The sequence below is a fragment of the Neoarius graeffei genome, chromosome 18, assembly GCF_027579695.1.
Source record: "Neoarius graeffei isolate fNeoGra1 chromosome 18, fNeoGra1.pri, whole genome shotgun sequence".
In the NCBI taxonomy this organism is placed as follows: domain Eukaryota; kingdom Metazoa; phylum Chordata; class Actinopteri; order Siluriformes; family Ariidae; genus Neoarius; species Neoarius graeffei.
The window spans coordinates 29,754,180-29,782,109 of record NC_083586.1 but is presented as its reverse complement, the minus strand read 5'-3'; the positions used below and the strand labels follow the sequence as shown (position 1 = coordinate 29,782,109).

At 43.0% G+C, this 27,930-nt stretch overlaps 1 protein-coding gene across 4 annotated transcripts in view; it reads left to right on the top strand.

The window, feature by feature from the left end:
- Nucleotides 1-27,930, top strand: part of tpp2 (tripeptidyl peptidase 2) — a 64,308-nt gene that overhangs the window by 23,412 nt on the left and 12,966 nt on the right. Inside the window, exons 13-26 of one of the 4 annotated variants that reach the window (XM_060898654.1) lie at nt 3,850-4,007; nt 4,255-4,331; nt 6,651-6,757; nt 7,490-7,644; nt 7,762-7,878; nt 14,718-14,818; nt 15,045-15,141; nt 17,065-17,202; nt 19,031-19,275; nt 21,462-21,540; nt 25,761-25,799; nt 26,583-26,734; nt 26,820-26,916; nt 27,023-27,153. In XM_060898654.1, coding sequence (XP_060754637.1) covers nt 3,850-4,007; nt 4,255-4,331; nt 6,651-6,757; nt 7,490-7,644; nt 7,762-7,878; nt 14,718-14,818; nt 15,045-15,141; nt 17,065-17,202; nt 19,031-19,275; nt 21,462-21,540; nt 25,761-25,799; nt 26,583-26,734; nt 26,820-26,916; nt 27,023-27,153 — 1,693 coding nt within the window. Of the gene's footprint in view, nt 1-3,849; nt 4,008-4,254; nt 4,332-6,650; nt 6,758-7,489; nt 7,645-7,761; nt 7,879-14,717; nt 14,819-15,044; nt 15,142-17,064; nt 17,203-19,030; nt 19,291-21,461; nt 21,541-25,760; nt 25,800-26,582; nt 26,735-26,819; nt 26,917-27,022; nt 27,154-27,930 lie in introns of all 4 variants that reach the window. The other 3 variants (XM_060898653.1, XM_060898656.1, XM_060898655.1) reach the window with 3 other exon arrangements.

Genomic DNA, 27,930 nt, shown 5'->3' with positions numbered 1-27,930 from the left:
GATTTTGGAGGGTGATCTGTTGCACAAGTTTGGGCGGAGTAAATATGCAAATGAAGATGCCGGTAAAACCAATGGCGATAATGACAGCAGTGTGTATGGTTTTTCATGACTGTAGTACAGCATAGCCACGGCAAGATGAAATAAGCCATGCGCCCAAGGCAAACTTCTCACTTTCTGTAGAATGTTGTGTGAACATTTTGAGGTCGATGGTTGCAACGGAATGCTATGGTAACCCCCGGTAGCCTATGTATGCCTCAAGGACGCTAACTGACTCCTTTACGGTTGCGACGGATGAATTCATCTGATGCTTGACCCATGGCGGTTTTCAACATGATGAAACTTTCTGGGGATGGAAGCCATGACCTCCGGGTTGTCATGGTCGCACCACGGCTCTCGCATATGCCGACGGAAGGGCCTGGAACGTGTGCTGATTGACCCCCCGGAAGGCTCAAAATCCTCTACCGTGAAGTGATTCTTGCGATGTGAGCCCTTGGCTTTTACACAATTTTTGTGGCCTCCTTCACACTAGAGCCCTGCACTCCCACGGGACCCGACGCAAAGCAGTGCGGCGCAGGACAAATTTTGAAAGCTCATTGCGGGCGGGAGGGGGAGTGCACAAATGCGGGCGCGGGCGGGAGAGGTGATAAGCTGCAGTCCTGCTAACTAAAAACGTGTTTAAAATAAAATTTATAAATTATTAATTTATGTCTATCATATATAATCTGTGCTGGATATTTTATTTGGCATTAATAAAAACATTTTAAGATGCCTAAATTTGCGGATGTGGTCTAATCTTGCGTATGTTTCCGATTCCTTTCCGCTCTTCCGTGTTTGAGATCTCCGATCATGGCAGAAGAACAGAGCTCCTCTAGTGAAGCTCAACAGTGCTTCAGAAGTAAGTGCTGCTTTAAAAAGAGGTACACTTACCGTTAAAAAGTCGAGTATTAGTCCTAAGTATTAAAAAGTATTAACTAGTACAGGGGTGGCCAACCAGTTGGAGACCAAGAGCCACATTTTTTTACTGTATTACCGCAAAGAGCCACATCATACACATGGGCACACGAACATCACCCATCCCTTTCTCTCTCTCTCTCTCTCTCTCTCTCTCTCTCTCTCTCTCTCTCTCTCTCACACACACACACACACACACACACCTCTGCTCAGCCAGATTAATAGTAAATGTCACACACCAACATATTTACTCCTACAGTACTAAGACCACAGGCTGAAGCCAGTCATTTTTAACAATGAACATTGTGTGCACTTACTATGCATGCTGCTTAGTGGGACTCATGGCATTACCAAAAAAAAAGCCACACCATACACATGACCACACATGAACATCCCCCCCCCCCCCCCTCACAGATGCACACGCTCACGCACCTCTGCTCAGCCAGATTAATAGTAAATGTCACACGCCAACATGAGAGAAATTTACTCCTTCAGTCAGTACTAATACCACAGGCCAGTCATTTACAGCAATCAATATTGTGTGCACTTACTATGCATGTTCCTTAGTGGGACTTCTGACATTCCTTGCCTTGAACAATCCTCTTCAAATCTGACTTGTATTCCGTCGTTGCCACTTGAAGCAGTTCTTTCACATGGGTTTCAGTCAGAACAGAACGATGCTTTGACTTCACGTGTTTCATGGTAGAGAACACAGACTCGCAGACGTATGTTGACCCAAACATTGACAGTATCTTAAGCGCAGCCCGTTTCACATTCGGGTATTTTTCCAATGGCACACTTTTCCAAAACTCAGTGGTGCCTTCCCTCAAAACAGGTTTCAGTTGGTCTTCCTCACGAAGATCGATCATCTCCAACTCAGCCGCAGCCTCATCTGTGACAAGCGGAGCTTTCAAACAGTCCATCCGCATTGAATGGGTCGATGAGGAACGTAACCTGTGGCCTTTTCAGTTGTATATCACGGAACCGGGTTACAAAGCTTTCGTGCAGGTTTTCAATTAGTGTTGCATATCTGGCTCCTTGCTTATTCAGGGAGGCAGGAAGCTTTGAAATGAGCTAATGACGACTGACATATAAGGCAGAATGGCTTGCCATTACGTTCAACAAAAAAGTATAAACTCTCCCACTCTGTTAAAAATGTCCTATGTTCGTCTTCATATTTTCGTTTTGCTGTGCATTTTTTCATTGCCATTTTGAGAGGCTACTTGATACAAGATACACCTTGCCCAAAAACTTAGCGATTATCTCACGCACATGCGCATTTGACATGACCTGAAAATACCGTAATATACCCAAGCAAAGCGAAGATGCATTTGACGAAAATACCATACTGAACTCGAGCAAAGCGCACACGCACATAAAAAAAAAAACCCACAAACATCGATATGAACGTAAGAGCCGCATGACACCGGGCAAAGAGCCGCATGCGGCTCGCGAGCCGCGGGTTGGCCACCCAAGAACTAGTATTAAAAAGGACTGTGTATCGCACAGATTGTTCAATTTAAAGCGAGAAATAGGCAGTGTATAATCTGAGGAGCTGGTTGTGGTTGCGCAGCACTTCATATGAGAGGAGAATGAAATCGCGGTTGGAATCATAACGCCACAGACTCGGAAGTGGGAGTGCGAGTGCGCAAAGCGAGAGCTGTCAATCATGAGCGCATGCAGTGCTCAACTTGGAATGTGTCAGCAGAATGTCAGAGTCTAAACAATAAACTTACAATAAATGAAGGATCGGTCAGTGGAGAGCTCAGCTAAGCTCGGCATGTTTAATTCCCCAAGCCAATGACAAGAACTTTCGTGAGAAATAACGCGAATGTCTGCATCATGCGGGATTTGCGGGCGGGAGCGGGACAAAATATGGCAGGCGGGAGCGGGACTGAAAATCATAATTCTTTGTGGGAGCGGGACTGCACAATGTGGGAGCGGGACTGAAAATTCTGTCCCGCGCAGACCTCTACTTCACACCTAGCATTAACTTGCGTCCTGGCTGATCGGTTTACTCAGGCAGCTAGATCAACCAAACGGTCATCAGTCCTCATCCTCCTCCTGGACTTTTCAGCTACGTTTTGATACGGTCAACCACAAGACACTCTTGTCCATCCTCATATGTCTCGTAATGCATAGCACAGCATGGTGATGCTTTCCTTCCTAAATGGAGGGTTGGTCACATCAGGGTTGGATCCAAATCTGCTCCATGCAAATGTTCTCGCTTTGTACCTGTCGTCTTGGTGAGGTTATATCCTCATGTGGGTTTCCATCCCACTGCTATGCAGATGACACTCGGCTTATCCTCCGCTCCGCTCCCCTCCCTAAGACACTCATGTTTCTGTTTGGATCTCAGCTTGTCTGCTGATAAAGCACTGCTTGCCTACAGAGACAACAATGGACCAACACCCTCCTACCTTGAAGCAGTTGTTGCTCCCTCTGATCCTCAAGCTTTGCTTGGTTGGACTTGCTGTCTCTCTCAGGGTACAAGGAAGGTATGCATCAAGACTCGTTTCTGTTCTGGAATCTAGATGGCGAAATGAAGTTCCCCTGGATGTTTGAACAGCTGAGTCATGGTCCGTTTTCAGACAACGACTACAGACCTACCTGATTTATGAAGTACTTAAATTAGCACGTTGTAAACCATTCTAGTTTTGTGGTGTGGTTTTTTCCTACTCTACTACCTCCACGACTTGATAGTCCTTGACCTAGTGACCGCCTTTCTCCAGCAGAAATAATTTATGAAACATGATCACTGGAGACGCATTCAGAATGCCAGGATTGAACGTCTATGGTCTCAGGTGTCCGCTTGTGAGCCAATCACCCAGGATGCATATTAATGCCTCGGCGCCTGTTATTTGTGTATGTAACCAATTGCTTATGTGTGTCTCCCAGAAAACTCTATACGAATCTCGCTGCAGTTGCACCTGGCGCTCACATGCAACGCCCCATGGGTGCAGTGCCCCTCTCACTTGGAGCTCATGAACCAGTGCCGTCATGTTAATATCCGTGTCGACCCACAGGGACTTCGAGAGGGCCTGCATTATACTGAGGTACTGTCCTCCTGCACTTGTATCTCCTATCTACTTACAACGCTACACCAAAAATATCTTGTCATTCAACAGTGGAATTTAAATTAAGGGTTTGCTCAGATTCTGTTGATTCTTTTAGATGACTTTTGTTTAAGGCACTGAAAATACAATTAAAATACAAAATCAGTCTGAGCTTGCGTGGAAATGTTTGTTTTATTAAATTTCTTAAAGGATTAATTGGCGTTTTTGTGCTTGTTTGTCTCACTAGGTGTGTGCTTATGATACCTCTGCCCCGAGTGCTGGTCCACTCTTCAGAGTCCCCATAACAGTTATAATCCCCACAAAGTAAGTTCATTAAAATGTTGATAGTGTGTTTTTAATCCCCCGCTGGCCAAAAGGGGATTATGTCGTGGTGATTTCCGTCTGTCCGTCCCGGGAAGGGCACTCGCCTTCTGAAATCAAATCCTCTCGTAATTTTTGGAGGAATTTCATGGAACTTGGCAAAAGGCATTGTTATGGGTTGTCTTACAATCACGGTATGCAAGCTAAAAATCGCATTTAACACTTATTATCTTCAATATCAAAAGGCTTGACTAAATAAACTTGGATGTGTATTGTAGCCCTGTGATCGCTCTATTTACCATGCAAAAAAAATTTGGTGATAACGTTATTTTTGGTGAATGTATGGCAATATATATGTCATATTTGGCAAAATTACTCGCGTCATTTAGAAAAAGTGCTTTTTTTGACCACAGGTAGCTCCAAAAGGGATGCACTTACATCATTCTTTATACCATAAAACACATTTGGTTCCATATCATTGGAAACATAGTTAAGTTTTAATGTTGAATGCCAGTAAGTTTTCAGACTATTTTGATCAAATTAGTATGTAATTGTGTCAAAAAAAATGTCCTCTCCGAGACAGCTAATTTTTCAATAATAAAAAATGATTATTTTCATCCTAAAATGTGGTCAAGATATTGTGACATAAATATTAGAGACAACTAACACAAAGCTTACAGCCTTGTATTTAAAAGCACTATGGAAGTAGTGGATTCTGAATTGTCAAAAAAAAAAGTCCTCTCCGAGAATCACTTCATTTGTTTCTGCCAGCCCTGCTTAAAGCTACACTTAATCTTCTTTATCTTATAGCAGATTACACAAAACTACCATACACACATGTCAAAAAATGACCTGAAATCTGTTCTTTAACTGTCCTTCACTTAAAAACTGGTACAAGAACCAGTTTGAATCAATCTGAATTTTGGACCCCTGTGACAAACTTTGTACCCTGATTGTAAAACAACCCTTGTTAGTAGTGCGCATTTTGGGGGCGTCGTGGCTCAGGTGGATAAGGCGCCATACCATAAATCCAGGGACTCGGGTTCGATTCCGACCCGAGGTCATTTCCCGATCCCTCCCCATCTCTCTCCCACTCATTTCCTGTCTCTACACTGTCCTATCCAATAAAGGTGAAAAAAGCCCAAAAAAAATATCTTAAAAAAAAAAAAATAGTGGGCGGCACGGTGGTGTAGTGGTTAGCGCTGTCGCCTCACAGCAAGAAGGTCCTGGGTTCGAGCCCCGTGGCCGGCGAGGGCCTTTCTGTGTGGAGTTTGCATGTTCTCCCCGTGTCCGCGTGGGTTTCCTCCGGGTGCTCCGGTTTCCCCCACAGTCCAAAGACATGCAGGTTAGGTTAACCTGTGACTCTAAATTGACCGTAGGTGTGAATGTGAGTGTGAATGGTTGTCTGTGTCTACGTGTCAGCCCTGTGATGACCTGGCGACTTGTCCAGGGTGTACCCCGCCTTTCGCCCGTAGTCAGCTGGGATGGGCTCCAGCTTGCCTGCGACCCTGTAGAAGGATAAAGCGGCTAGAGATGATGAGATGAGAAAAAAAAATAGTGAGCATTTTGTTCAGTTTGGTCGCATTTTACCAGTTACAGCCCTTGATTAACAATCTTGTACTTTGACAATTTCATGAAGGTGTGTTCGGCTTCTGACATCAACTCCTCTTACAATTTTTTGGACGAATTTCTTGAAGCTTGGCAAAAGGCCTTGTTATATGACTGTAATGCGCATATTGCGAATTAATTTTGTTTGTGAAAATTTTACCAGAGTTTTGACCCTTGATTAAATAACTGACAATTTCATGAGGATGTAGGTTCTTCTGAAATCACCTCCTTTCACAATTTGTGGAGGAATTTCACCAAACTTGGCAAAAGGCTTTGTTATACGCATCTTGAAATTTTGTTTAATTTGAGCAGATTTTACCAGAGTTATGCCCTTGATTATTAACAAACTTTGGCAATTTCATCAAAGTGTGCTTGCTTTCTGAAATCAACTTCCCTCACGGTTTTATCCCCCGCTGGCCGAAAGGCCCAAAGGGGGATTATGTCATGGCGATGCCCTTCTGTCCCGGGAAGGCTACTCGCCTTCTGAAATCAACTCCTCTCACAACTTTTGGAGGAATTTCACGAAACTTGACAGAATTCTTTGTTATATGTCGGTGATACACATGTTGCAATTTCATTCAATTCAGTTGCATTTTACCAGAGTTATGGCCGAGTTGCCAGCGGGGGATATTGTGCTCTTAGAGCACTCTTATTAATCTGTCGTGCCCTGTTTTACTCCTTTTACTTTGGGACTAATGCAGCTTTCTTTTACAGGATTACTGAGAGCCAGAATCGGGAGATCTCCTTCACGGACGTTCACTTCAGGCCAGGCCAGATACGACGCCATTTTATCACCGTCCCTCAAGGAAGCTCGTGGGCAGGTGGGTAAACTGTGTGTGTGTGTGTAATCCTAGAATCCGGTGCTTGAGTACTCGCTTGTGAAAGACCATCCATGACAACACAAGAAGTGTGTTGATGTACACTCACTGGCCACTTGTTCTTGACTCTAAGATTCCTGTTCTTGGCTGGCCGGACTGGAACCCAGTGTGGTGTTCTGCTGTTGCATGCTGAGATGCTTTTCTGATCACCACGGTTGTAAAGAGTTGCTATGAGTTACTATATCCTTCCTGGCAGCTCGAACCAATCTGGCCATTTTCCTCTGATCTCTCTTATCAACAAGGCGTTTATTTCCAACCACAGAACTGTCGCTCACTCACCTCAAGGTTTTTTTTTTTAATTAATTCCCCCCCACCACTATTCTGTGTAAACTCTAGAGACTTTTTTTTTTTTTTGTGAAAACCCCAGGAGATCAGCAGCTTCTGAAATACTCAAACCAACACCCATGCCACAGTGAAAGTCACACTCTGTGATCAGTATTTTTCCCGTTCTGATGATTGACGTGAACGTTAACTGAAGCTCTTGATTTGTATCGGCATAATTTTCTGTGTTGTGCTGCTGTCAAGGGATCGGCTGATTTAGATAACTGTATAAAACCGCAGGTGGATGGGTGTTCCTAATAAAGTGGCTGGTGAGAGTATTTGCTAGTAATGCTGGCGTCTTTTTTTTTTTTTTTAAATAATTAATATTTTTGTATTCTCTCAATTCTTCATCAGAGATCACGTTAACGTCTCACTCCTCCGATGTCTCCTCCAAGTTTGTCCTCCATGCCGTGCACCTGGTGAAGCAGAGAGCTTACCGAGCTAACGAGTTCTACAAATTCTCCTCACTGCTGGAGAAGGGCTCACTCACGGAGGCTTTCCCTGTGCTGGTACCAGACACTTCATGTGTTCAAAGAGATAGTGTTTCATTAATCCTGATTAATCAGCCCATTAAAAGAAGAGTGTATCACTGTGACAGTGTCTGTATTGATCTGTATCTGTCTTAGCCTGGTCGGACGGTAGAGGTGTGCATCGCTCGTTGGTGGGCCAGTCTTGGTGATGTCGTCGTAGACTATACCGTTTCCTTCCATGGGCTGCGAACGTCTCCCTGCCCTCTTCATATAGTGAGTATCTAAAGTAAAGCTGGACCTTCTGGGTTTTTAAAAATTTTCTAATTTCCATATATTTGAATAAAATATTGCACTATGCACAGTAGGGTGCATCAGTTGCCCTCACTTTCATAAAATCTGATGCATTTTTGTTTGGGTGTTCCTTTTCACCAATAAAGACATCTTGTAAAATTTTTTTGACCATATTCAAAAGTCTAATGGTGGCACCATGAGGTTCATTTTTTGCCAAAAAACGCTTATTTTATGTTTTCGCGTAAGGTTTGAATCACAATGTTGGACTCCATTTATTGATTTCTTGTGAGCCAGAGATCATGTTAAGAACCTTTTCAAGGGATTGAGAAGCATTAATGTGATTCATAATACATTTGTATTGTTTAAAAGTAATTGAACAATGATTCAATGAACAGCTAAAACTCAAACTGTGCTTGATAATATATTTAGAATATGGACTAAAAATGTGTATCTAAGATATTTGGTATACTCTATAAGGTGCCATAATGTTTCATGAAAAGTGATCGAAATTTTGTCATAAAATAGCAGCTTTTTCCATAACTTTTGTCAAAATATTTCACCCAGTGTGTTTTCTTACCAAAAGGAACATAAAAACAAAAAATGCATCATGATCGGAGGAACTTTTCATTTTTAGGGGGCAACTGATGCACCCTAATGCACAGGGTCAGCTAAAGAAATTGGTCCAAATCCATGATGAACGGGGGGGTTAAATTGGATTTTATTTGGCATATATTATAATTGTAAGTACTGATAAAAGTATTCTGTATTCATACCGCTGCTCCGAAGGAGAGGGGGTATACTGGTTTACCTCTGTCTGAAACACCCTTTTTCTCAGCAACCACAAATCATAGCCACTTGGTACCAAACTTCAGCTTGGGGTTCTAAACCTTTTTCAGGTCTGTTGCACAGCGACTTCCTGTTTACCAACTGAATGTACAAAACACACAGGGTGGATTTACAACATTTTTCGTAACCTTTTTCCCAGCAACTACAAATCAGAGCTACTGGATACTTGGTACCGAGCTTCAGCTTGGGGTTCTATACTGTGTATACCGTTTTCAGGTCTGTCATACATCGACTTCCTGTTTACCGACTGAATGTATTTACGAAACGTATAGCGTGGATTTTGATGCTATTTCAAGAAGTAAAGTGCTATTTCAAAATGAGTTTACTAGGATGCTATGTGAAATCCCTGGGGAGAGACACTGCTCTTTACCTACTTGTTTCAGGGTTAATTATTTGTTGAAGCATGGGTGCAAGTTTTCCGGCTTGTGCCGGAAGCTCCATTTTTTTCGGTTCTGAAAAGGTCATTTTTCCAAATCGTGTAAATCCGTTGAGATTTTCGGGGGGAGGGTATAGGGGTGGCCCTCTCACTGTCTCACTCTCAGCGTATTACCGGGTTACCACAGTACAGTCTCTGCACGAGACAAATCTTTTCATCTCGTCTTCGCCACAAACCTCATTCAATTTATACGCCGCTCACTGACGAGCGGTCCTGACTAGCCCGTTGTTTCATGGTGTTATACATAGAATAGAATGCCTTTATTGTCACTATACACATGTACAATGAGATTAAAAGCAACTCCAATAACAGTGCAAATGGCGTGTAGAGAGAGAGGGGGGGAAAAAAAGAGGGTGTAAGGGGGGTAAGGTAAGGTGCACAGTCCTGAGGTGTATGTGTTGTGTTTCACATTATGGAGTGAGGTATTGCACATTTATAAATTATTGCACGAAGAGAGTCACATTAAAAATAAAATATTACACATTATGAAGTATTTCAAGGTAAGGTGCACAGTCCTGAGGTGTATGTGTTGTGTGTAGGGTGCACAGTCCTGAGGTGTATGTGTTGTGTTTCATATTATGGAGCGAGGTATTGCACATTATAAAGTATTGCACAGAGAGAGTCACATTGTAAAATAAAATATTGCACATTATGAAGTATTGCACAGGGGGGTTAGACTATAAAGTCAGAGCATATCCAAGTTCAGGGTGGTTATGGCTTTTGGAAAGAAGCTGTTCTCATCTCGTTATCTGTAGCCGCTTTATCCTGTTCTACAGGGTTGCAGGCAAGCTGGAGCCTATCCCAGCTGACTACGGGTGAAAGGCGGGGTACACCCTGGACAAGTCACCAGGTCATCACAGGGCTGACACATAGACACAGACAACCATTCACATTCACACCTACGGTCAATTTAGTCACTAGTTAACCTAACCTGCATGTCTTTGGACTGTGGGGGAAACCGGAGCACCCGGAGGAAACCCACGTGGACACGGGGAGAACATGCAAACTCCGCACAGAAAGGCCCTCGCCGGCCACGGGGCTCGAACCCGGACCTTCTTGCTGTGAGGCGACAGCGCTAACCACTACACCACCGTGCCGCCCTGAAAGAAGCTGTTTTTGAATCTATTTGTTTTTGTCCTGATGCACCTGTAGCGCCTCCCTGAGGGCAACAGGTCAAACAGATCAAAGCCAGGGTGGGAGCTGTCCTTGATAATGTTCTTAGCTCTGCTGAGGCAGCGGGAGGTGTAAATGTCCATCAGGGAGGGGAGAGGGCAGCCGATGATCTTCTGTGCTGCCTTTACTAATCTCTGGGCCCTCTCCCTGTCTACAGCAGTGCAGCTGCCGTACCATACTGTGATGCAGTACGTCAGCAGGCTCTCGATGGATGAGCGGTAGGTCAGCAGTAGGTTGGAGTTTAGGTTGTGCTTCCTGAGGACTCTCAGGAAGTGTAACCGCTGCTGAGCCTTCTTAATGACCGCTGTAATGTTTTCTGACCAGGAGATGTCAGCGGAGATGAGGACGCCGAGAAACCGGAAGGTGTGGACCCTCTCCACATACTCGTTGTTGATGTAAAGGGGGACTAGGTCGGTGTTGTGCTTCCTGAAGTCAACAATGAGCTCTTTGGTTTTCTTGGTGTTCAGAGTGAGGTTATTCTCTGAACACCAGGCTGCCAACTTCAGGACCTCCTCTCTGTAGGCTGCCTCATCTCCCTTTGAGATGAGTCCGACCACTGTGGTGTCGTCAGCAAACTTGACTGTGAGGTTGTTGTGGGTTGAACTACAGTTGTGGGTGTAGAGGCAGTACAGGAGGGGGCTCAGCACACAGCCCTGTGGAGAGCCGGTGCTCAACGTGCGGGTGGAGGAGAAGTGGGGTCCAAGTCTCACAGTCTGGGGCCGGTTGGTAAGAAAGTCCTTTATCCAGGCACATGTGAGAGTGGGGAGGCCGAGAGTGTCCAGTTTACTGATAAGGATGTCCGGGATTATTGTGTTGAAAGCTGAACTGTAATCCACAAAGAGTATGCGGATGTAGCTCTGCTGCTGCTCCAGGTGGTTCAGCAGAGTGTAGAGCTACGGCGATGGTGTCCTCTGTGGATCTGTTCGTGCGATATGTGAACTGGTAGGGGTCGAAGTCTGGGGGGAGGTGGTCCTTGATGTGCTGAAGAACTAGTCTCTCGAAGCACTTCATGACTACCAGAGTGAGGGCCACAGGACGGTAATCATTCAGGCTGGTGACGGGAGACTTCTTCGGCACCGGGATTATTGTAGCTGATTTTAGGCAGGGTGGGATGACTGCCTGAGCCAGGGAGAGGTTAAAGATCCTGGTTGAAGGTAGGGGCGAGCTGGTGGGCGCACGCTCTGAGCACCTTACCAGGTACTCCATCTGGGCCGGCAGCTTTCTTGGGGTTCACTGCCAGGAGCACCCGTCTGACATTGTGCTCCTGTACAGTGAATGGAGTGGTCTAGGAACTGTGTGGTGGTGGGGGCAGGGCTGGAGCAGATGAGTGCTGCTGAGATGTTTCAAAGCGAGCAAAGAAGCAATTTAGCTCCTCTGCCAGCGGCGCACTCCAGTCTCCTGTTGACGCATCACAGTCTCTGAAGTTCGTGATGTCTTGTACGCCCCACCACACTTCCCGTGTGTTGTTGCTAGACAGGTGTGACTATATGCAGCGTATGGTCTGCCTTGGCTTTTTTAATTCCTCTTTTCAGGTCAGCTCGAGCGGCTCTGGACAGAGCTCTGTCACCTGACCTGAAGGCAGCGTCGTGAGCCCTGAGGAGTGAGCGGACCTGGCTGGTCATCCAGGGTTTCTGGTTTGGGAAAACCCGGATGTTTTTATCCACCGTCACATTCCCGATGCAGAACCTGATATAGTCCAGTACCGTTCCTGTGAATGTCTCCAGCTCCTGGTGTTCAAATAAGTCCCAATCTGTCCATTTAAAGTAGTCCTGTAGTTTGGAGAGTGCGTTGTCAGGCCAGGTTGTGATAGTCCTTGTGGTGGGCCTGGCTCTGCGTCTGAGGGGGGTGTAGGCTGGGGAGAGCAGGAGGGAAAGATGGTCTGACTGGCCGAGGTGGGGGAGGCTCTGTACGCGTGCTTGATGTTGGAGTAAACATGATCTAGAGTGTTCTCCCCTCTAGTGGAACACTTCATGTTGATAGAACTTTGGCAGTACAGTCTTCAAGTTGGCCTTATTAAAGTCCCCTGCGATTATGTGAACACCGTCAGGGTGGGCCCACTGCTGTTTGTTTACGGTGTTCAGCGAGAGAGAGAGCGATGTGTTTACACAGGCGTTGGGTGGAATATACACAGCTGTGATAATCACCACAGATAGCTCTCTCGGCAGAAAAAAAGGCCGGCATCTTACAGACATGTACTCGAGGTCTGGGGAACAGTGTCTGTCTATAATTGTTCCGTTGTTACACCAATTGTCATGCACGTAAATACAGAGCCCCCCTCCTCTGCTCTTACCGGAGTTCTCAGTCCTGTCCCAGCGGAGCAGAGTGCGACCTGCTAGCTGCAAGCTAGCATCGGGTATTTCCAGATGAAGCCAGGTTTCGGTGATAATTAAAACACCGCAGTCACGAACATAGCGATTTCCAGCGAGTTGTAATTCCAGATCATCCGTTTTATGCACCAGGGATCTGGCATTGGAGAGATACAGGCTTGGTAGAAGTGGCTTGTGTGGTTGTTTTCTTAGCCTTAGCATAGCACCGGACCTGCAGCCCCGCTTCTGCTTCCTCTCCCTCCTCCGTCTGCGCCGCCTCCTAGACCTGACGACAATCCACGGAGAGCCCGGCAGTCTCGCTATGTTATCTGGGATGTTATGCAAGTAGTGAAAGTCACTCGAAACAGATATCTGGTGTTGGTCACCGATGGCCAAAAGTGTCTGACTGGTGTACTGGATGTTCGCAGAACCGATGGTGCACAAACGAGCAAGAAAGAAATATAAAAACAAACAAAAAAAGAGCACTGAAAAGGTGAGATCATGTTTCACGCACATAGCACGTTGTTCGACCAAATCAACGCAGCTATTCCCATGAGTCGCCGTTTCTTTTGGTGCAAGTTAGAACGGTGCTTTTGATTGGCTCACTGTTAACTGCCATCCAATGAAACTTCACCTTTTATAATAAGCCTTATTTCACTTCCCTCCCTTGCGACAGATCCACGTGCTTTTGCTTCTGGTTGCTGATCAAAATATGTCAAAATGAAGTTTTTATCAGAAGGCTCCAATGCAAAAGAATTAGAAAAGACGTCTAGAAATAAACGGAGATGGGAATGGTTACGCGAGTGTGACAAAAACGGTGAGAAATGGGGAATATGGCTGAGAAAACCGGACGTCCCGGGAGTTGCGTATTGTGACTGCTGTTCAAAGACTATCAAGTCCGACTCCAGCGGGAAGAAGGGACTTAAAAGTCACGCCGATGAGACTAATCACTTTTCTGATTTTTGTGCTATGTAGTAATAAGTGAATTCAAGACATTTATTGGTGACTTAAATTGTCATCTGATATTGTGTGATGTGCAAATGCAATGTGCTTTCTTCTAGAATTGAAATTATTCATCACAAGTATCTGCTTTTATAAACTTTTTTTTGACATTTGATTACCTTTCAATTATTAAATAAAAGTAAGGTAGGTCTTGAAATAAGTTTGTTAGCTTTTTAATCATCTTTTCTAATGTGGTTGTTGGGTTGAAAACTCATTTGTAGTCAGTAATGGATTATAAAATATAGATATTTTTGTATATGGAAAAAGCTGAATCTTGTTATTTGCTAAAATCCAGGAGTTTCTGAGGACATCAAGACATGCGGTCCCTTATTTTAACTCGAGCTGTGTGTATATATTGTAAAAAAGGTATCGCAGCAAAAGCATATTAAAAATGGTTGTTTCAACATTTAAATTAGTAGTTGCTAGATGTTTTGAAATATCAAGCCTTGTACTTTAAATATTTCAGATGAATTTATGAAATGTATTAAACATTGCATGTGAATTTGCAAATCATATAACTATTAATATTATAAATGTTTGCATGAGAGACAACCATTCTAACTTGTAATTTAAATTTTTTTTTCGAGCCCTAAGGGGGGCTCACCCCCCTTGTAAACCCCCCCCCCCCCCCCCCCCCCCCCAATGGCTGCGCCATGCACATCTGACTTTGTCAGACTTTTCAGGTTTTTGAAAATGTTATACTTGCACCCATGTTGAAGTCAACATTCATAATAAGTGTCCGATTCCTTCGATCGCTTGCGTTCTGATTTAAGCAAGAGCTGGGGGGATACGGAAGTGAGCAGTAGCTCACAGTCTATCTTGTTTATTTTTAATTTGGTACAGTTGAAAAAGAAATTATCCAAAGTTGATCTTTCTCTCCACAAACCATGAAAGTGTGTTTGTTGGGGGCTTTTTTCCCCTTCTCTCTCTCTCTCTCTCTCTCTCTCTCTCTCTGCTTTCAGTTTATGCATGTATATTTTATGACTTGCATTGTGTGACCCCTTGTCTGTATTATTTGCTTCCTTTTAGCTCATTAATGGAGTTTTGTTTTTTGGCAGCATGCTTCTGAGGGCATAACCAGTTTTGAGGTGTCGTCTCCTATTCGATATGAGGAGGTCTCACCAACCATCACCCTGAAGAACTGGGTCCAGCCCCTTAGGTGACCTATTTTTCACCCCAGTGAAATATAAACGTTTGTTTTTCTTATATCTAAAAACACCGCATGGTTAGCAACCCTGTAGGAAGAATACTGGATGTAATACTAAACCCTAAATAGATTCCTTTGGACATGTGGCTTGGCAGATCAGCATACTGCACTCTGATGAGCATTTAACAGGTTTTGTGTATGACTTTTTTTTTTTTTTTTCTCTCCCCTCTCTCCATAGGCCAGTAAGTTCAAAAATAAAAGCACTCGGTTCCAGAGATGTCTTGCCCAACAGCCGTCAGCTTTATGAAATCGTCCTTACATACAGCTTTCACCAGGTGTGCAGCAACATGTACATGCACACATCTGAAGTGTGCGTCTGCGTTTATTAACTCGTATACAGTGGGGAAAACAAGTATTTGATCCCTTGCTGATTTTGTTGGTTTGGCCACTAATAAAGACTCGATCAGTCTGTAATATTAATGGTAGGTGTAGTCTAACATGCTGAGACAGAATATCACAAAGAAAATCAAGAAATCGACTTTAAAGAATTTGTATTAATTTATTTGCATTTTATTGAGGAAAATAAGTATTTGAACCCTCTTGCCAAAAGGACTTAGTACTTTGTGGCAAACCCCTTATTAGCAAGCACAGAGGTCAGACGTTTTTTGTAGTTGATGACCAGGTTTCTGCACATATTAGGAGGAATTTTGGTCCACTCTTCTTTGCAAATGACCTCTAAATCATCAAGATTCCATGGCTGTTGCTTGGCAACTCTGAGCTTCAGCTCTCTCCATAGATTTTCTATAGGATTCAGGTCCGGAGACTGGCTGGGCCACTCCATGGCCTTGATATGTTTCTTCTTCAGCCATTCCTTGGTTGCCTTGGCTGTATGCTTTGGGTCATTATCCTGCTGGAAGACCCATCCACGACCAATTTTAAGCTTCCTGGCAGAGGGAAGGAGGTTTTCACTTAGGATTTTACGGTACATGGCTCCGTCCATCCTCCCATTGATATGGTGAAGTAGCCCTGTGCCCTGTGCAGAAAAACACCCCCAAAGCATAATGTTACCACCTCCATGCTTGACAGTGGGGATGGTGTTTTTGGGGTCATAAGCAGCATGTCTCTCCCTCCAGACACGATGGGTTGAATTGATGCCAAAGAGCTCAATTTTGGTCTCATCTGACCATAACACCTTCTCCCAGTCACTCTCCAAGTCATTCAGATGTTCATTGGCAAAGTTCAGGCGGGCCTGCACATGTGCTTTCTTAAGCAGGGGTACTTTGCGAGCACTGCAAGATGTTAGACCATTGCGGTGTAAAGTGTTACCAACTGTTTGCTTGGTGACTGTGATCCCAGCTGCTTTAAGATCATCCACTAACTCTGCCCATGTTGTATTAGGTCTATTTCTCACCGTTCTCATGATCCTGGAAACCCCACGAGGTGAGATCTTGTTTGGAGCCCCAGACCTACTGTAGGTCGATTGATGATCATGTTGTGAGTCTTGTACTTGCGCACAGTTGCACCAACAGTTGTCACCTTAACGCCCAGCTTCTTGCTAATGGTTTTGTAGCCCATACCGGTTTTGTGCAGGTCTACAATCTTCTCCCTTAAATCCACAGAAAGCTCTTTAGTCTTTGCCATGTTGGAGAGTTTGGAGTCTGATAAACTGATTGATTCTGTGGCCAGGTGGCTTTTATACGAGTCATTAGTGATATCAGGTGTCTTCAATTTAGGTGATAAGGTCATTTGGAGAGTCTAACTTGTCTGTATTAACAAGAACTCTTGATGGTTACTAGGGGATCAAATACTTATTTTTCTCAATAAAATACAAATAAATTAATATAGATATTTAAAAGTTATTTTCTGGATTTTCTTTTTGATATTCTGTCTCCACATGTTAGAATACACCTACCATTAAAATTACAGACTGATCAAGTCTTTCTTAGTGGGTAAACCAACAAAATCAGCAAGGGATCAAATACTTGTTTTCCCCACTGTACAGTGCAAGAAGTCAAACAACTGTTATTCTAACCATCAAAAAAAAAAAAATCCTACTCGAAGGAGGTGAAACCAGTGAATACTCAGGTTTCAAGATGGTTTAAGATGTTAGAGTTTTGACTAAGTGGGATGAATGTCATATTTTTTAAATTTCTTGTGTGTGTGGGGGGGGGGGAATGGTTCTATCTGAAACATGTTTCTCAAGAAGTCTTATGGACTACAGATTTTTCTAAAGTTCTGATTTGCTTCTTGTTTTACAGCCTAAAGGTGGAGAGGTGACCCCAAGTTGTCCACTTCTGTGTGAGCTGCTATACGAATCGGAGTTTGACAGCCAGCTCTGGCTGCTCTTTGACCAGAACAAGAGACTCATGGGGTCTGGAGATGCTTATCCTCACCAGGTAGAGAAGTCTGTTACTCGCTGGGATGTTAGGATGATTAGTGGGGTTTATACAACCCCGATTCCAAAAAAGTTGGGGCAAAGTGCAAATTGTAAATAAAAACAGAATGCAATAATTTACAAATCTCAAAGACTGATATTGTATTCACAATAGAACATAGACAACATATCAAATGTCGAAAGTGAGACATTTTGAAATTTCATGCCAAATATTGTCTCATTTGAAATTTCATGACCGCAACACATCTCAAAGTTGGGACAGGGGCAATAAGAGGCTGGAAAAGTTAAAGGTACAAAAAAGGAACAGCTGGAGGACCAAATTGCAACTCATTAGGTCAATTGGCAATAGGTCATTAACATGACTGGGTATAAAAAGAGCATCTTGGAGTGGCAGCGGCTCTCAGAAGTAAAGATGGGAAGAGGATCACCAATCCCCCTAATTCTGCGCCGACAAATAGTGGAGCAATATCAGAAAGGAGTTCGACAGTGTAAAATTGCAAAGAGTTTGAACATGTCATCATCTACAGTGCATAACATCATCAAAAGATTCAGAGAATCTGGAAGAATCTCTGTGCGTAAGGGTCAAGGCCGGAAAACCATACTGGGTGGCCGTGATCTTCGGGCCCTTAGACGGCACTGCATCACATACAGGCATGCTTCTGTATTGGAAATCCCAAAATGGGCTCAGGAATATTTCCAGAGAACATTTATCTGTGAACACAATTCACCGTGCCATCCGCCGTTGCCAGCTAAAACTCTATAGTTCAAAGAAGAAGCCGTATCTAAACACGATCCAGAAGCGCAGACGTCTTCTCTGGGCCAAGGCTCATTTAAAATGGACTGTGGCAAAGTGGAAAACTGTTCTGTGGTCAGACGAATCAAAATTTGAAGTTCTTTATGGAAATCAGGGACGCCGTGTCATTCGGACTAAAGAGGAGAAGGACGACCCAAGTTGTTATCAGCGCTCAGTTCAGAAGCCTGCATCTCTGATGGTATGGGGTTGCATTAATGCGTATGGCGTGGGCAGCTTACACATCTGGAAAGACACCATCAATGCTGAAAGGTATATCCAGGTTCTAGAGCAACATATGCTCCCATCCAGACGACGTCTCTTTCAGGGAAGACCTTGCATTTTCCAACATGACAATGCCAAACCACATACTGCATCAATTACAGCATCATGGCCGCGTAGAAGAAGGGTCCGGGTACTGAACTGGCCAGCCTGCAGTCCAGATCTTTCACCCATAGAAAACATTTGGTGCATCATAAAACGGAAGATGCGACAAAAAAAGACCTAAGACAGTTGAGCAACTAGAATCCTACATTAGACAAGAATGGGTTAACATTCCTATCCCTAAACTTGAGCAACTTGTCTCCTCAGTCCCCAGACGTTTACAGACTGTTGTAAAGAGAAAAGGGGATGTCTCACAGTGGGAAACATGGCCTTGTCCCAACTTTTTTGAGATGTGGTGTTGTCATGAAATTTAAAATCACCTAATTTTTCTCTTTAAATGATATATTTTCTCAGTTTAAACATTTGATATGTCATCTATGTTCTATTCTGAATAAAATATGGAATCTTGAACCTTCCACATTATTGCATTCCGTTTTTATTTACAATTTGTACTTTGTCCCAACTTTTTTGAAATCGGGGTTGTATAAACGTTAATCTTACCAGGATTTTAGCCCACCCAGTAATATTATGATTATTACTATTTTCCATGTTGGAGCGGAAGTATAATTTATTTCTGATGGTGTTCTCATTGTGGACTGTGCTCCGTTACACTTCTGCTCATAACATAAATATCCTCTTCTCTGATGCCCACTAGTACTCTTTGAAGCTGGAGAAAGGTGACTACGCCATCCGGCTGCAGGTTCGCCACGAGCAGCAGAGTGAGTTGGAGCGGTTGAAAGATCTGCCTTTCATAGTGTCTCATCGCCTCTCCAACACACTGAGCCTGGACGTGTACGAGACACATCGGGCAGCCATGCTAACTAAGAAGAAAGCAAACTCACTCACTCTCGCACCAGGATCCTCTCAGCCATTCTACGTCACCTCTCTATCAGACGACAAGTGTGTGATTTTGCGGTTTGTTTCATTTTGTAGTTTTTCTTCCAACTGCTTGAGCTATGAGGTCACCTAGTGAAGGATTTCATAAGTTCTTTATTGAGAATACTGTGTGTTTATATGGACACGATTGGTTTACTGGGGAAAAACACCACTTGTATTTTTCATATGGGCTACATCCAGGACATGGCGAGCCAAGACCGTGACATAATTAAATAATATTACCTGGCTTTGAGTGGTATATCAGAGATATTCCATTCAGCTAGCATGATATTGAATGGGTGGAAGACAAGTAGCTGAATGGAATATATCTGATGGACCACGAAACCCCCCCAGCCATTTATTATTATTATTATTATTATTGTATACACACATTCGATAGAACAATTATAGAGTTTACAAAAAGTTAATAATGGGGGGGAACTTGCCAATATTGAATGCTGATTCTGATCAAATGTAATTCAGTGTTCTGTCAATCCAAAGTACAAAGTTCTAACAAAATAAAAATGGTACAAGTCCAAAAAGACTGAAGAACAACCCAACTTGTATACAAGCTATATACAGGTAGACAGTTCAAGTTCACTTACTTTTGGTCGTAGTTAATTGTTCCATTGCAGTTGTTCAAAACAAAAGGGCTTTGCTGAGTGAAGTCGTCTTGTAAAAGTCTCGGTCACTTTTCCTCGACAACAAGTAGAACTTTGACAGTATTTCCTCTATTGCTCTCTTTTCCAGTTTTTCAACGTCCGTTGGTATGTTTTTCTCTTGTAAATATGCCTGAAGAATATCCAGTGAAGTTTTGGTAGCCTTTCAAGTGTTCAGCGCATCTTTCTCTTTAAATCTTCTGCTTTTAATGAAGCAAACCTCACTGCCATGTTTGGTGTACAAACTTTCATGGTCACTCACTAGCACAGAAATTTTACATCTCTGACGTGTCTCTTTTCCAGTTTTTCGATGTCCGTTGGTATGTTTTTCTCTTGTAAATATGCGTGAAGACATGTTCAGCACGTCTTTAGTTTCAGTTTATTTATTTAGTGCTTAAACCTAGGACTGGATCTTTTCTCTCCTGGCCGACAAAGAAACGATTGTCAAGACAACACCTACGTCATTCTTCAGAGCTCATGCAAAGATCCAATGAGACAACTTTTCTGTTGCGCATGCACACAATGTGCAATATTATAACGATATCGCATGCTCTTTCTCCATTGGGGAGAGTGGCGTAATACTTGGAGGGTAAGCGATATATTGCATGCTATCGGTAAACCCACTAGAAGGGAATAGAATACATGTATGCTATTTACCAGCTGGGAGGTCCATATGGTGAAATACCGTGACAGAGGTTTTGAAAGTGCTGAGCGAGGCCCTCTGGGCCAAGATCAGTATTCAAGGCTGAGGTCACGGTATTTCACCATACGGACCGAACTTAAGCTGGTAAATAATATATTTATTTTTTTCTTTACCAAATTCTAACAGAAAATGAGCGCGCCCGAAAGGGAAAACCGAGCCGAGTCGCCATTTTGAATCCTCATTCACGGCTGTAATGCAAATGGCTTCCTCCTCGGTATACAAGTGCACTTCCATGGCAGGAAAAAAAACTACATTTTGCCGCCTATGTCGTCCCCTATTTATACAAAACTGAGTCATTCAGGATTCAGCCATGTTTTTGCTCGGCGTTAGCAACAGTTACAGGTTTTTAGCTTTCTCCTGAAATGTTTTCTTTTATTTCTTCTTCCTCAGGGTAGTAAAACTCGCTTTCGCTTTGAAGACTGTCGTTATAGCTATCCATGCTGTAAAATTAATGCTATTCTCCTGAGAAATGCAAAAATAAATGACAAAAATTGCTACTATGTTTTGTTGTTGCTGTGAACAAGCGAGTCGCCAGAGGTCCGTAACCGGGGTCTGTAACTGGGGTCCGTACCGTAGGATACGGACCCGTTCGCCAGCCAATCCAAGCGCAGGATTTGATGGAAAGCGCACCGCGAAAAAAAAAAACTTCACTTATTTGCTTTGCTCACTCATGAACATGTTCACTCCTCGAAGATAAACTTCATATCTTCATGCAACCACATAGTCATATCTATCTCTGAGCAGGGTCTAGGTTTCGGTTCTTTCCACAGAAAAGGAGAACTTCCTTCCTTTGTTATGGTAATAGGCTCTGTCCATGATCTTGTATTACTTTCTCTTTTATCTTTCAGGATTCCTAAAGGTACAGGTCCGGGATGCTATATGACCGGCTCTCTGGTTGTATCGAAGAGCGAGTACGGGAAAAAAGCAGTGAGTGGCCCTATTTGCCATCCGTGTCTTTTATGCTAGTGGCTTGTGCAGCCTTTGAGTCCCACCCATCACATATGTGTGACCCAGTCAGGAGCTGTGGCTCTTTTGTTTTGCATGCTGCTTTGGCCCTCGTATAAGTGGGTGGGTGGTTTTTTTTGTTTTTTTTTTTAAATATACTTTAAGTATCAGCAGAAACCTGCTGAGTGAGTCCCATTAGCTGCTGTTTTCTTTCAGCTAACATCCTCGTGGTATTTGGACAACACGGGATGCTGTAAACGTAGGACACTAGGGGTGTTCACACAGCACATTTGCATCGATGCTGCACCGATGTATTTTGTTGCGATATATCTTACACCGGTGTAAATTTTGTGGAGCGTTTACACGTCACAAACCTGCTTACTAGAGAGAAGCGTGTTAGCACCGGTGCAGCCCTACTTGCGTTCACACGGCAGTTTTTGCGACCATGCTATACGATAGTAATAATGCGGAAATGAAATATGCGCATGCGTGAAAATGTACTTCCTTTTCCCGGTTGTCATGGCATCACCAAGCGCCGGGAAAACAACGTGGATGAAGCCACCAGTGTTGCCAGATACTGCTAACGTTTTCCAGCCCAAAATATGTTCAAATCCTCCAAAATGCACTTAAAGGAACAGTCCACCGTACTTCCATAATGAAATATGCTCTTATCTGAATTGAGACGAGCTGCTCCGTACCTATCCGAGCTTTGCGCGACCTCCCAGTCAGTCAGACGCAGTCAGACGCGCTGTCACTCCTGTTAGCAATGTAGCTAGGCTCGGTATGGCCAATGGTATTTTTTGGGGCTGTAGTTAGATGCGACCAAACTCTTCCGCGTTTTTCCTGTTTACATAGGTTTATATGACCAGTGATATGAAACAAGTTCAGTTACACAAATTGAAACGTAGCGATTTTCTATGCTATGGAAAGTCCGCACTATAATGACAGGCGTACTAACACCTTCTGCGCGCTTCGGCAGCGCATTGATACGGAGCTCCGAGAGGTGAAGGTATCAATGCGCTGCCGAAGCGTGCAGAAGGTGTTAGTACACCTGTCATTATAGTGCGGACTTTCCATAGCATAGAAAATCGCTACGTTTCAATTTGTGTAACTGAACTTGTTTCATGGTCACTGGTCATATAAACCTATGTAAACAGGAAAAACGCGGAAGAGTTTGGTCGCATCTAACTACAGCCCCAAAAAATACCATTGGCCATACTGAGCCTAGCTACATTGCTAACAGGAGTGATAGCGCGTCTGACTGACTGGGAGGTCGCGCAAAGCTCGGAGAGGTACGGAGCAGCTCGTCTCAATTCAGATAAGAGCATATTTCATTATGGAAGTACGGTGGACTGTTCCTTTAAAACCGCCCAATCTGGCAACGCTGGAAGACACACAGTTCTGTTGTTGATATTCGCCATTTTGGAAGTGCAAAATACCAGGATGCAAATTATGCAATGCCCGTATGTAATCAACTCTCCTCACGCGTAGCGAGTCTACCCCGTAGCGTTCAGACGTCCCATTTTATATCGGTGCTGCCCTGCAAACTAGCATTTACTCCAGAGTAAATTTCTTAAACCACCTCCCGAGCAGGGTTAGATTTGCACCGGTTTAAGCAGCTTTCAGGGGCGACACCGGTATAACTTTGTACCGTGTGAACGCTCTACCGGGGCAGCCCCGGTGCTACACCGGAGTAAAAGTTGCCATGTGAACACCCCTACTGTTCTCTTGAGGTCACTATAAATATATGTCCACAGAATAAAACATGTCAGTGGATTGGATCATGAAATCTTTGGCTACTCTGAATTGGCTCAGTGCCTCCCTAAGTCATATACTGCACTGTGTGATAATCATGTTTGTCCATGCACAATAAAAATGCTGTGAAGGGGTGTGTGTGTGTGTGTGCGCGCATTCAGCAACTACAGTCCCAGTCAAAAGTTTGGACACCCCTACTCATTCATAGGTTTTTCTGTATTTTGACAATTTCCTACATTGTAGAACAATACTGAAGACCTCAACACTATATATAACATGTATGGTAAAGAAAGTGTTTCATATTTTAGATTCTTCAAAGTAGCCAGCGTTTACCCTGATGACGCTTTGCACGCTATTGGCATTATCTTAACCAGCTTCGTGAGGTAGTCACCTGGAATGCTTTTCAGTTGACGCGTGTGCCTCGTCAAAAGGTAATTAGCGGACGAGTTTCTTGCCTTCTTAACATGTCCGAGATCAAATAGTAAATAATAAGAATACACTAAATAGTCCTATTTTACAACTATAGTAATCTATATGTCAAGAACTGCTCAACTAAGTGAAGAGAAACGACATCCTTCATTACTTTAAAATATGAAGTGACCTTTTAATTAATAAAAAAAAACATTGAATTAGGTGTGTCCAAACTTCTGATCGGTACTGTACGTACTGTGTGAATGTTGAGCGTCATGTCATTAAAAGCTGATGGGTTGAGCAGGATTTTGTCTCCAGCATTGCTGTAATGGTGTACTTTTTTTTTTTTTCTTTAATATTTTCTGATTCTGTGTCCTATCAGCTACAAGTGAAAAAGTTTACACCCCTGTTGTCCCGTGGGAGATACTGTTGCTCATGATTTTGCCTTTTTTTTTTTTTTTTTTAAATGCAAATGTCTGCTGAAATGTATAGATAAACAATTTACAGATCTGACAAAGCCATTCATGATTAGACAATCTATGAATTAGTACAGCGCAAATGGGAATCTTAAAAGTAATTTCAGAATACTTGGCCTGAGTCTGATCTTCAGGTTGTTGATCTATCTAGTGTGCTTCACGCCTGACGCATCACCATGATGTATCATGTTGTATTCTGGAGTGGTTTTGCCCATGGGGGTTGGATGGGATTATTTATTATTATTTTTTTTTAAATGGTTCCCTTGTTGTCGTTAGTTCACTGAGGCCACACCAATTTAATTAGTTGGTTCCCGGATTTTTTTCAGGAAAAATATGAAGCAAGCGAAATGAAAATAAAATTAAAAAAAAATGCTCTGATGGTAAAATTAGCGGTGGAAATAGAGGGCTTTCATACTAGAAACAAAACAGACAATACATTATTGTTACGCATTTCATATGGCTCTTTTAATAGCTTATCTTATTTCCACCCATATGCGTTAAGGATAATTGAAAATAAAAGTGTGAAACAACAGTCTTCATTTTTTCCTTTTATTTGTGTAAACAAGCCCCCAAGGGGAACTCAAACAACTGTGCCTGACAAGTCAGAATGCCATCTCTCTGCACGTCTTTTATCAGGCAAACCAGTAAACAGATGGGCTAAATAAATGATTGAATTACAGTCAATTGAACATCTGCAATGCACAGAAAAAAGATTTGACCAGGAGTAGGCTACTTCTGATGGCTAAATACTTCGAATGAGTTTTTGTTTGCCCCTCACATCAATCAATGAAATATATAAATCAAACCCACCTCCACAGAGTTGTAGTCCAAGTTGGCGCATCGCAGGGTAACAAGCTCACGGCATCTCGAGTACAACTGTGCAAAGTTTTCCCCTTCTTGAATTTCGACACACCTGTCAAAGATTTTACGCTTCTGTTCGCTGAATATCCTAACAATCTCACACACACAGGCTTTGCAGGATTCCCCTCCACAGCCATGTTTCTTCCACAAGTCTTTATCTAAAGTGAAAGGGGCGATTTGATTGGTTTTCGACGTCACGTGACCTCAACCTGCAGTCTTCAGTATTTTGAACCATCAGCCACGATGTTTTTCTGTTGGTGGGAGTTTGATTTCGATTTTATTTTATTTTTTCATTTTGCATTTTCTTCAAGCGGCGATTCCGAGAACCAACTAATCGAATTGGTGGCCTGATGGCCAATTTAAATGACCCTCTGGACTTATTTCAGACTTTCCAAAAGAGTTGTTTATTATTATTATTATTATTATTATTATTATTATTATATACAGCTGAATGAGATGTCAAAGTATGAAATGGATTTCTCTGGCATTTTGGTCTGATCACCACTAGGTGGCTTTAGCAAGTAACCTTGACTAACTGCACTGGTACATCTAGCTTTAGCAATTTAAGCCAAGAAGGAGGATTAAATGGTGACCCAAATGCTCAACACAGACTGCAGACTCGATAAATGGAAAGCGAGAGATCCTAGTGTGTGTCTGTTTTCTTTTCTCTCCTTCATTGTGTGTTATTCTGACCACCAGGGCCAAGCCTCAGCCAAACGACAAGGAAAGTTTAAAAAGGTACTGGATGGGCTAGGGTTCTGTGACTCTGCAAATGCAATATTAAAACAATTTCTTATAATAATTCAGAGGTACAGACTAATAAAACTGCTTGAGTGTAGTGTAAATATAATTATTTATAATGGCAGGTGAGTCTATCTCTACTCTCAACCGGTAAGGCCCTTTCTACAATGTATGTGATTATATTTTTTTAATTTATTTATGAAACTCAAAAATAACACACCCATACATTACATCTTGACCATATGTCATGTCAGCTGTCCATCTTGTGACTTCATAGTGTCTTGAATAAATGTGTATATATTACATTAGTCTATTATATTGTATTAATGTTTCCTGAAATTTTCATGAAGTGATTTAGACTGTTGCGTTTCTTTTAAAAAGCAGGAGATTGTGTTGGATCGAAATCTCCTGTATTACCTCATGAGTGATGTGTTTTAAGCCTCGGTCACAACCGGCCGTACGTGCTCCTACGGCCGGTCTACGTGCAAGAAACGCACAGAGGGCGCGCATATGACGTGCTGATTTTCGAGGCATAGACTGGCCGCAGAGGTTCTTTGTCATGTCAAACAAACTCTACGGGAGCTTACGTTTTTTTCAGGTTGCAAGGCAAACTTGCGGCCAACGTGCGTCTTTCTCCACGAACCAAAAAAACGCAGCGATTTGGGAAACGCCAAAAATCGCACGGCCAAAAAATCGTACATCCGGTTGTGACCTGGGCTTTAGTGAAGAGAAGATGGCCCATTAACTCGTGTGTCTCCTCTCCCCCCACCCCCGGGTTAGGACCTTGTGCCAGTTTTCTACCACCTGATCTCAGCCCCTAACAAATCAAAGAATGGAGGAAAGGACAAGGATAAGGATGGCGAGAAAGAGAAGGACATGAAGGAGGAGTTCTCCGAAGCCCTCCGAGACTTGAAGATCCAGTGGATGACCAAGTCAGTCTGGGATTTCGCTACTTCCTGTTTTACCAGTCTTGCTCTTTGCATGTCTTTTTGAGCTCCCTTTCTTTTTAACCCACAGGTTGGACACCAATACATTATATGATGAACTAAAGGAGAACTTTGCAAATTATCTCCCTCTCCATGTCCAACGACTGCATCAGCTGGATTCCGAGAAGGTATCTCGCTTCTTTCCTTCTCACTTGTCTCGTATGTGTATAAAATGAATAAATTAAAAAAAAAACTGTCACACAGCGCTCACCTTTTTTTATTTTTCCCCTTCAGGAGCGACTGAAGCGACTGCAAGACATCATGGCAGCAGCAGATATTGTTATCTCTCAAATTGACCAGACTGCATTAGCGGTTTATCTCACGATGAAGACCGACCCTCGTCCAGACGCAGCCTCTATAAAGAAGTAAAAGCAGGTTTCTTGTAAAACAAACACCATAGCTCCAGTCCTCCATAGCTAACTAGTGATGTGTGTGTTGGGGGTGCATCAGTTGCCCCCTAAAAATGAAAAGTTCCTCCGATCATGATGCATTTTTGTTTTTATGTTCCTTTTGGTAAGAAAACACACTGGGTGAAATATTTTGACAAAATTCAAAAGTTTAATGGTGGCACCAGGAGCTCAAAGTTATGGAAAAAGCTGCTATTTTATGACTTTTATGACAAAATTTCGATCACTTTTCATGAAACATTATGGCACCTTATAGAGTATACCAAATACAGAGATGCCTACTAGTACGGATTGGCCGTATTTTGTACGGAAAAGTTACGTAAATACGATGTTACGGCAAACAGTGTTATTCTGTACGGAATTATTATAAAGTCTTAAATTCCAGTGAGTTGTTTTTAAATGTCCAAGCGACTTTTTCAATCCATGTGCGATTCATGGCTATTTATTTTTACGACAACCACACATGCTGTGCGTGACATGCGCAGATTCCGCACATTTGTTCGCGCTATTTTCGATACGGTAGAATGGCCGTGCATTACACCCAGTCAAAAGGGCAATGGATACGCGCACTGCAAACTGTGTAGGACTGACATTAACATCACTCATGGTGGTCGCGATGACTGCACGCGGCATGTCCACTACAAAAAAAAAACCATATGGAGTATGCTGAAATGGCGAGTCAGGCGGAAAGTAAATCTGGGGGTTTCCAGCAGTTTTTTACGAAATCTGTGGATG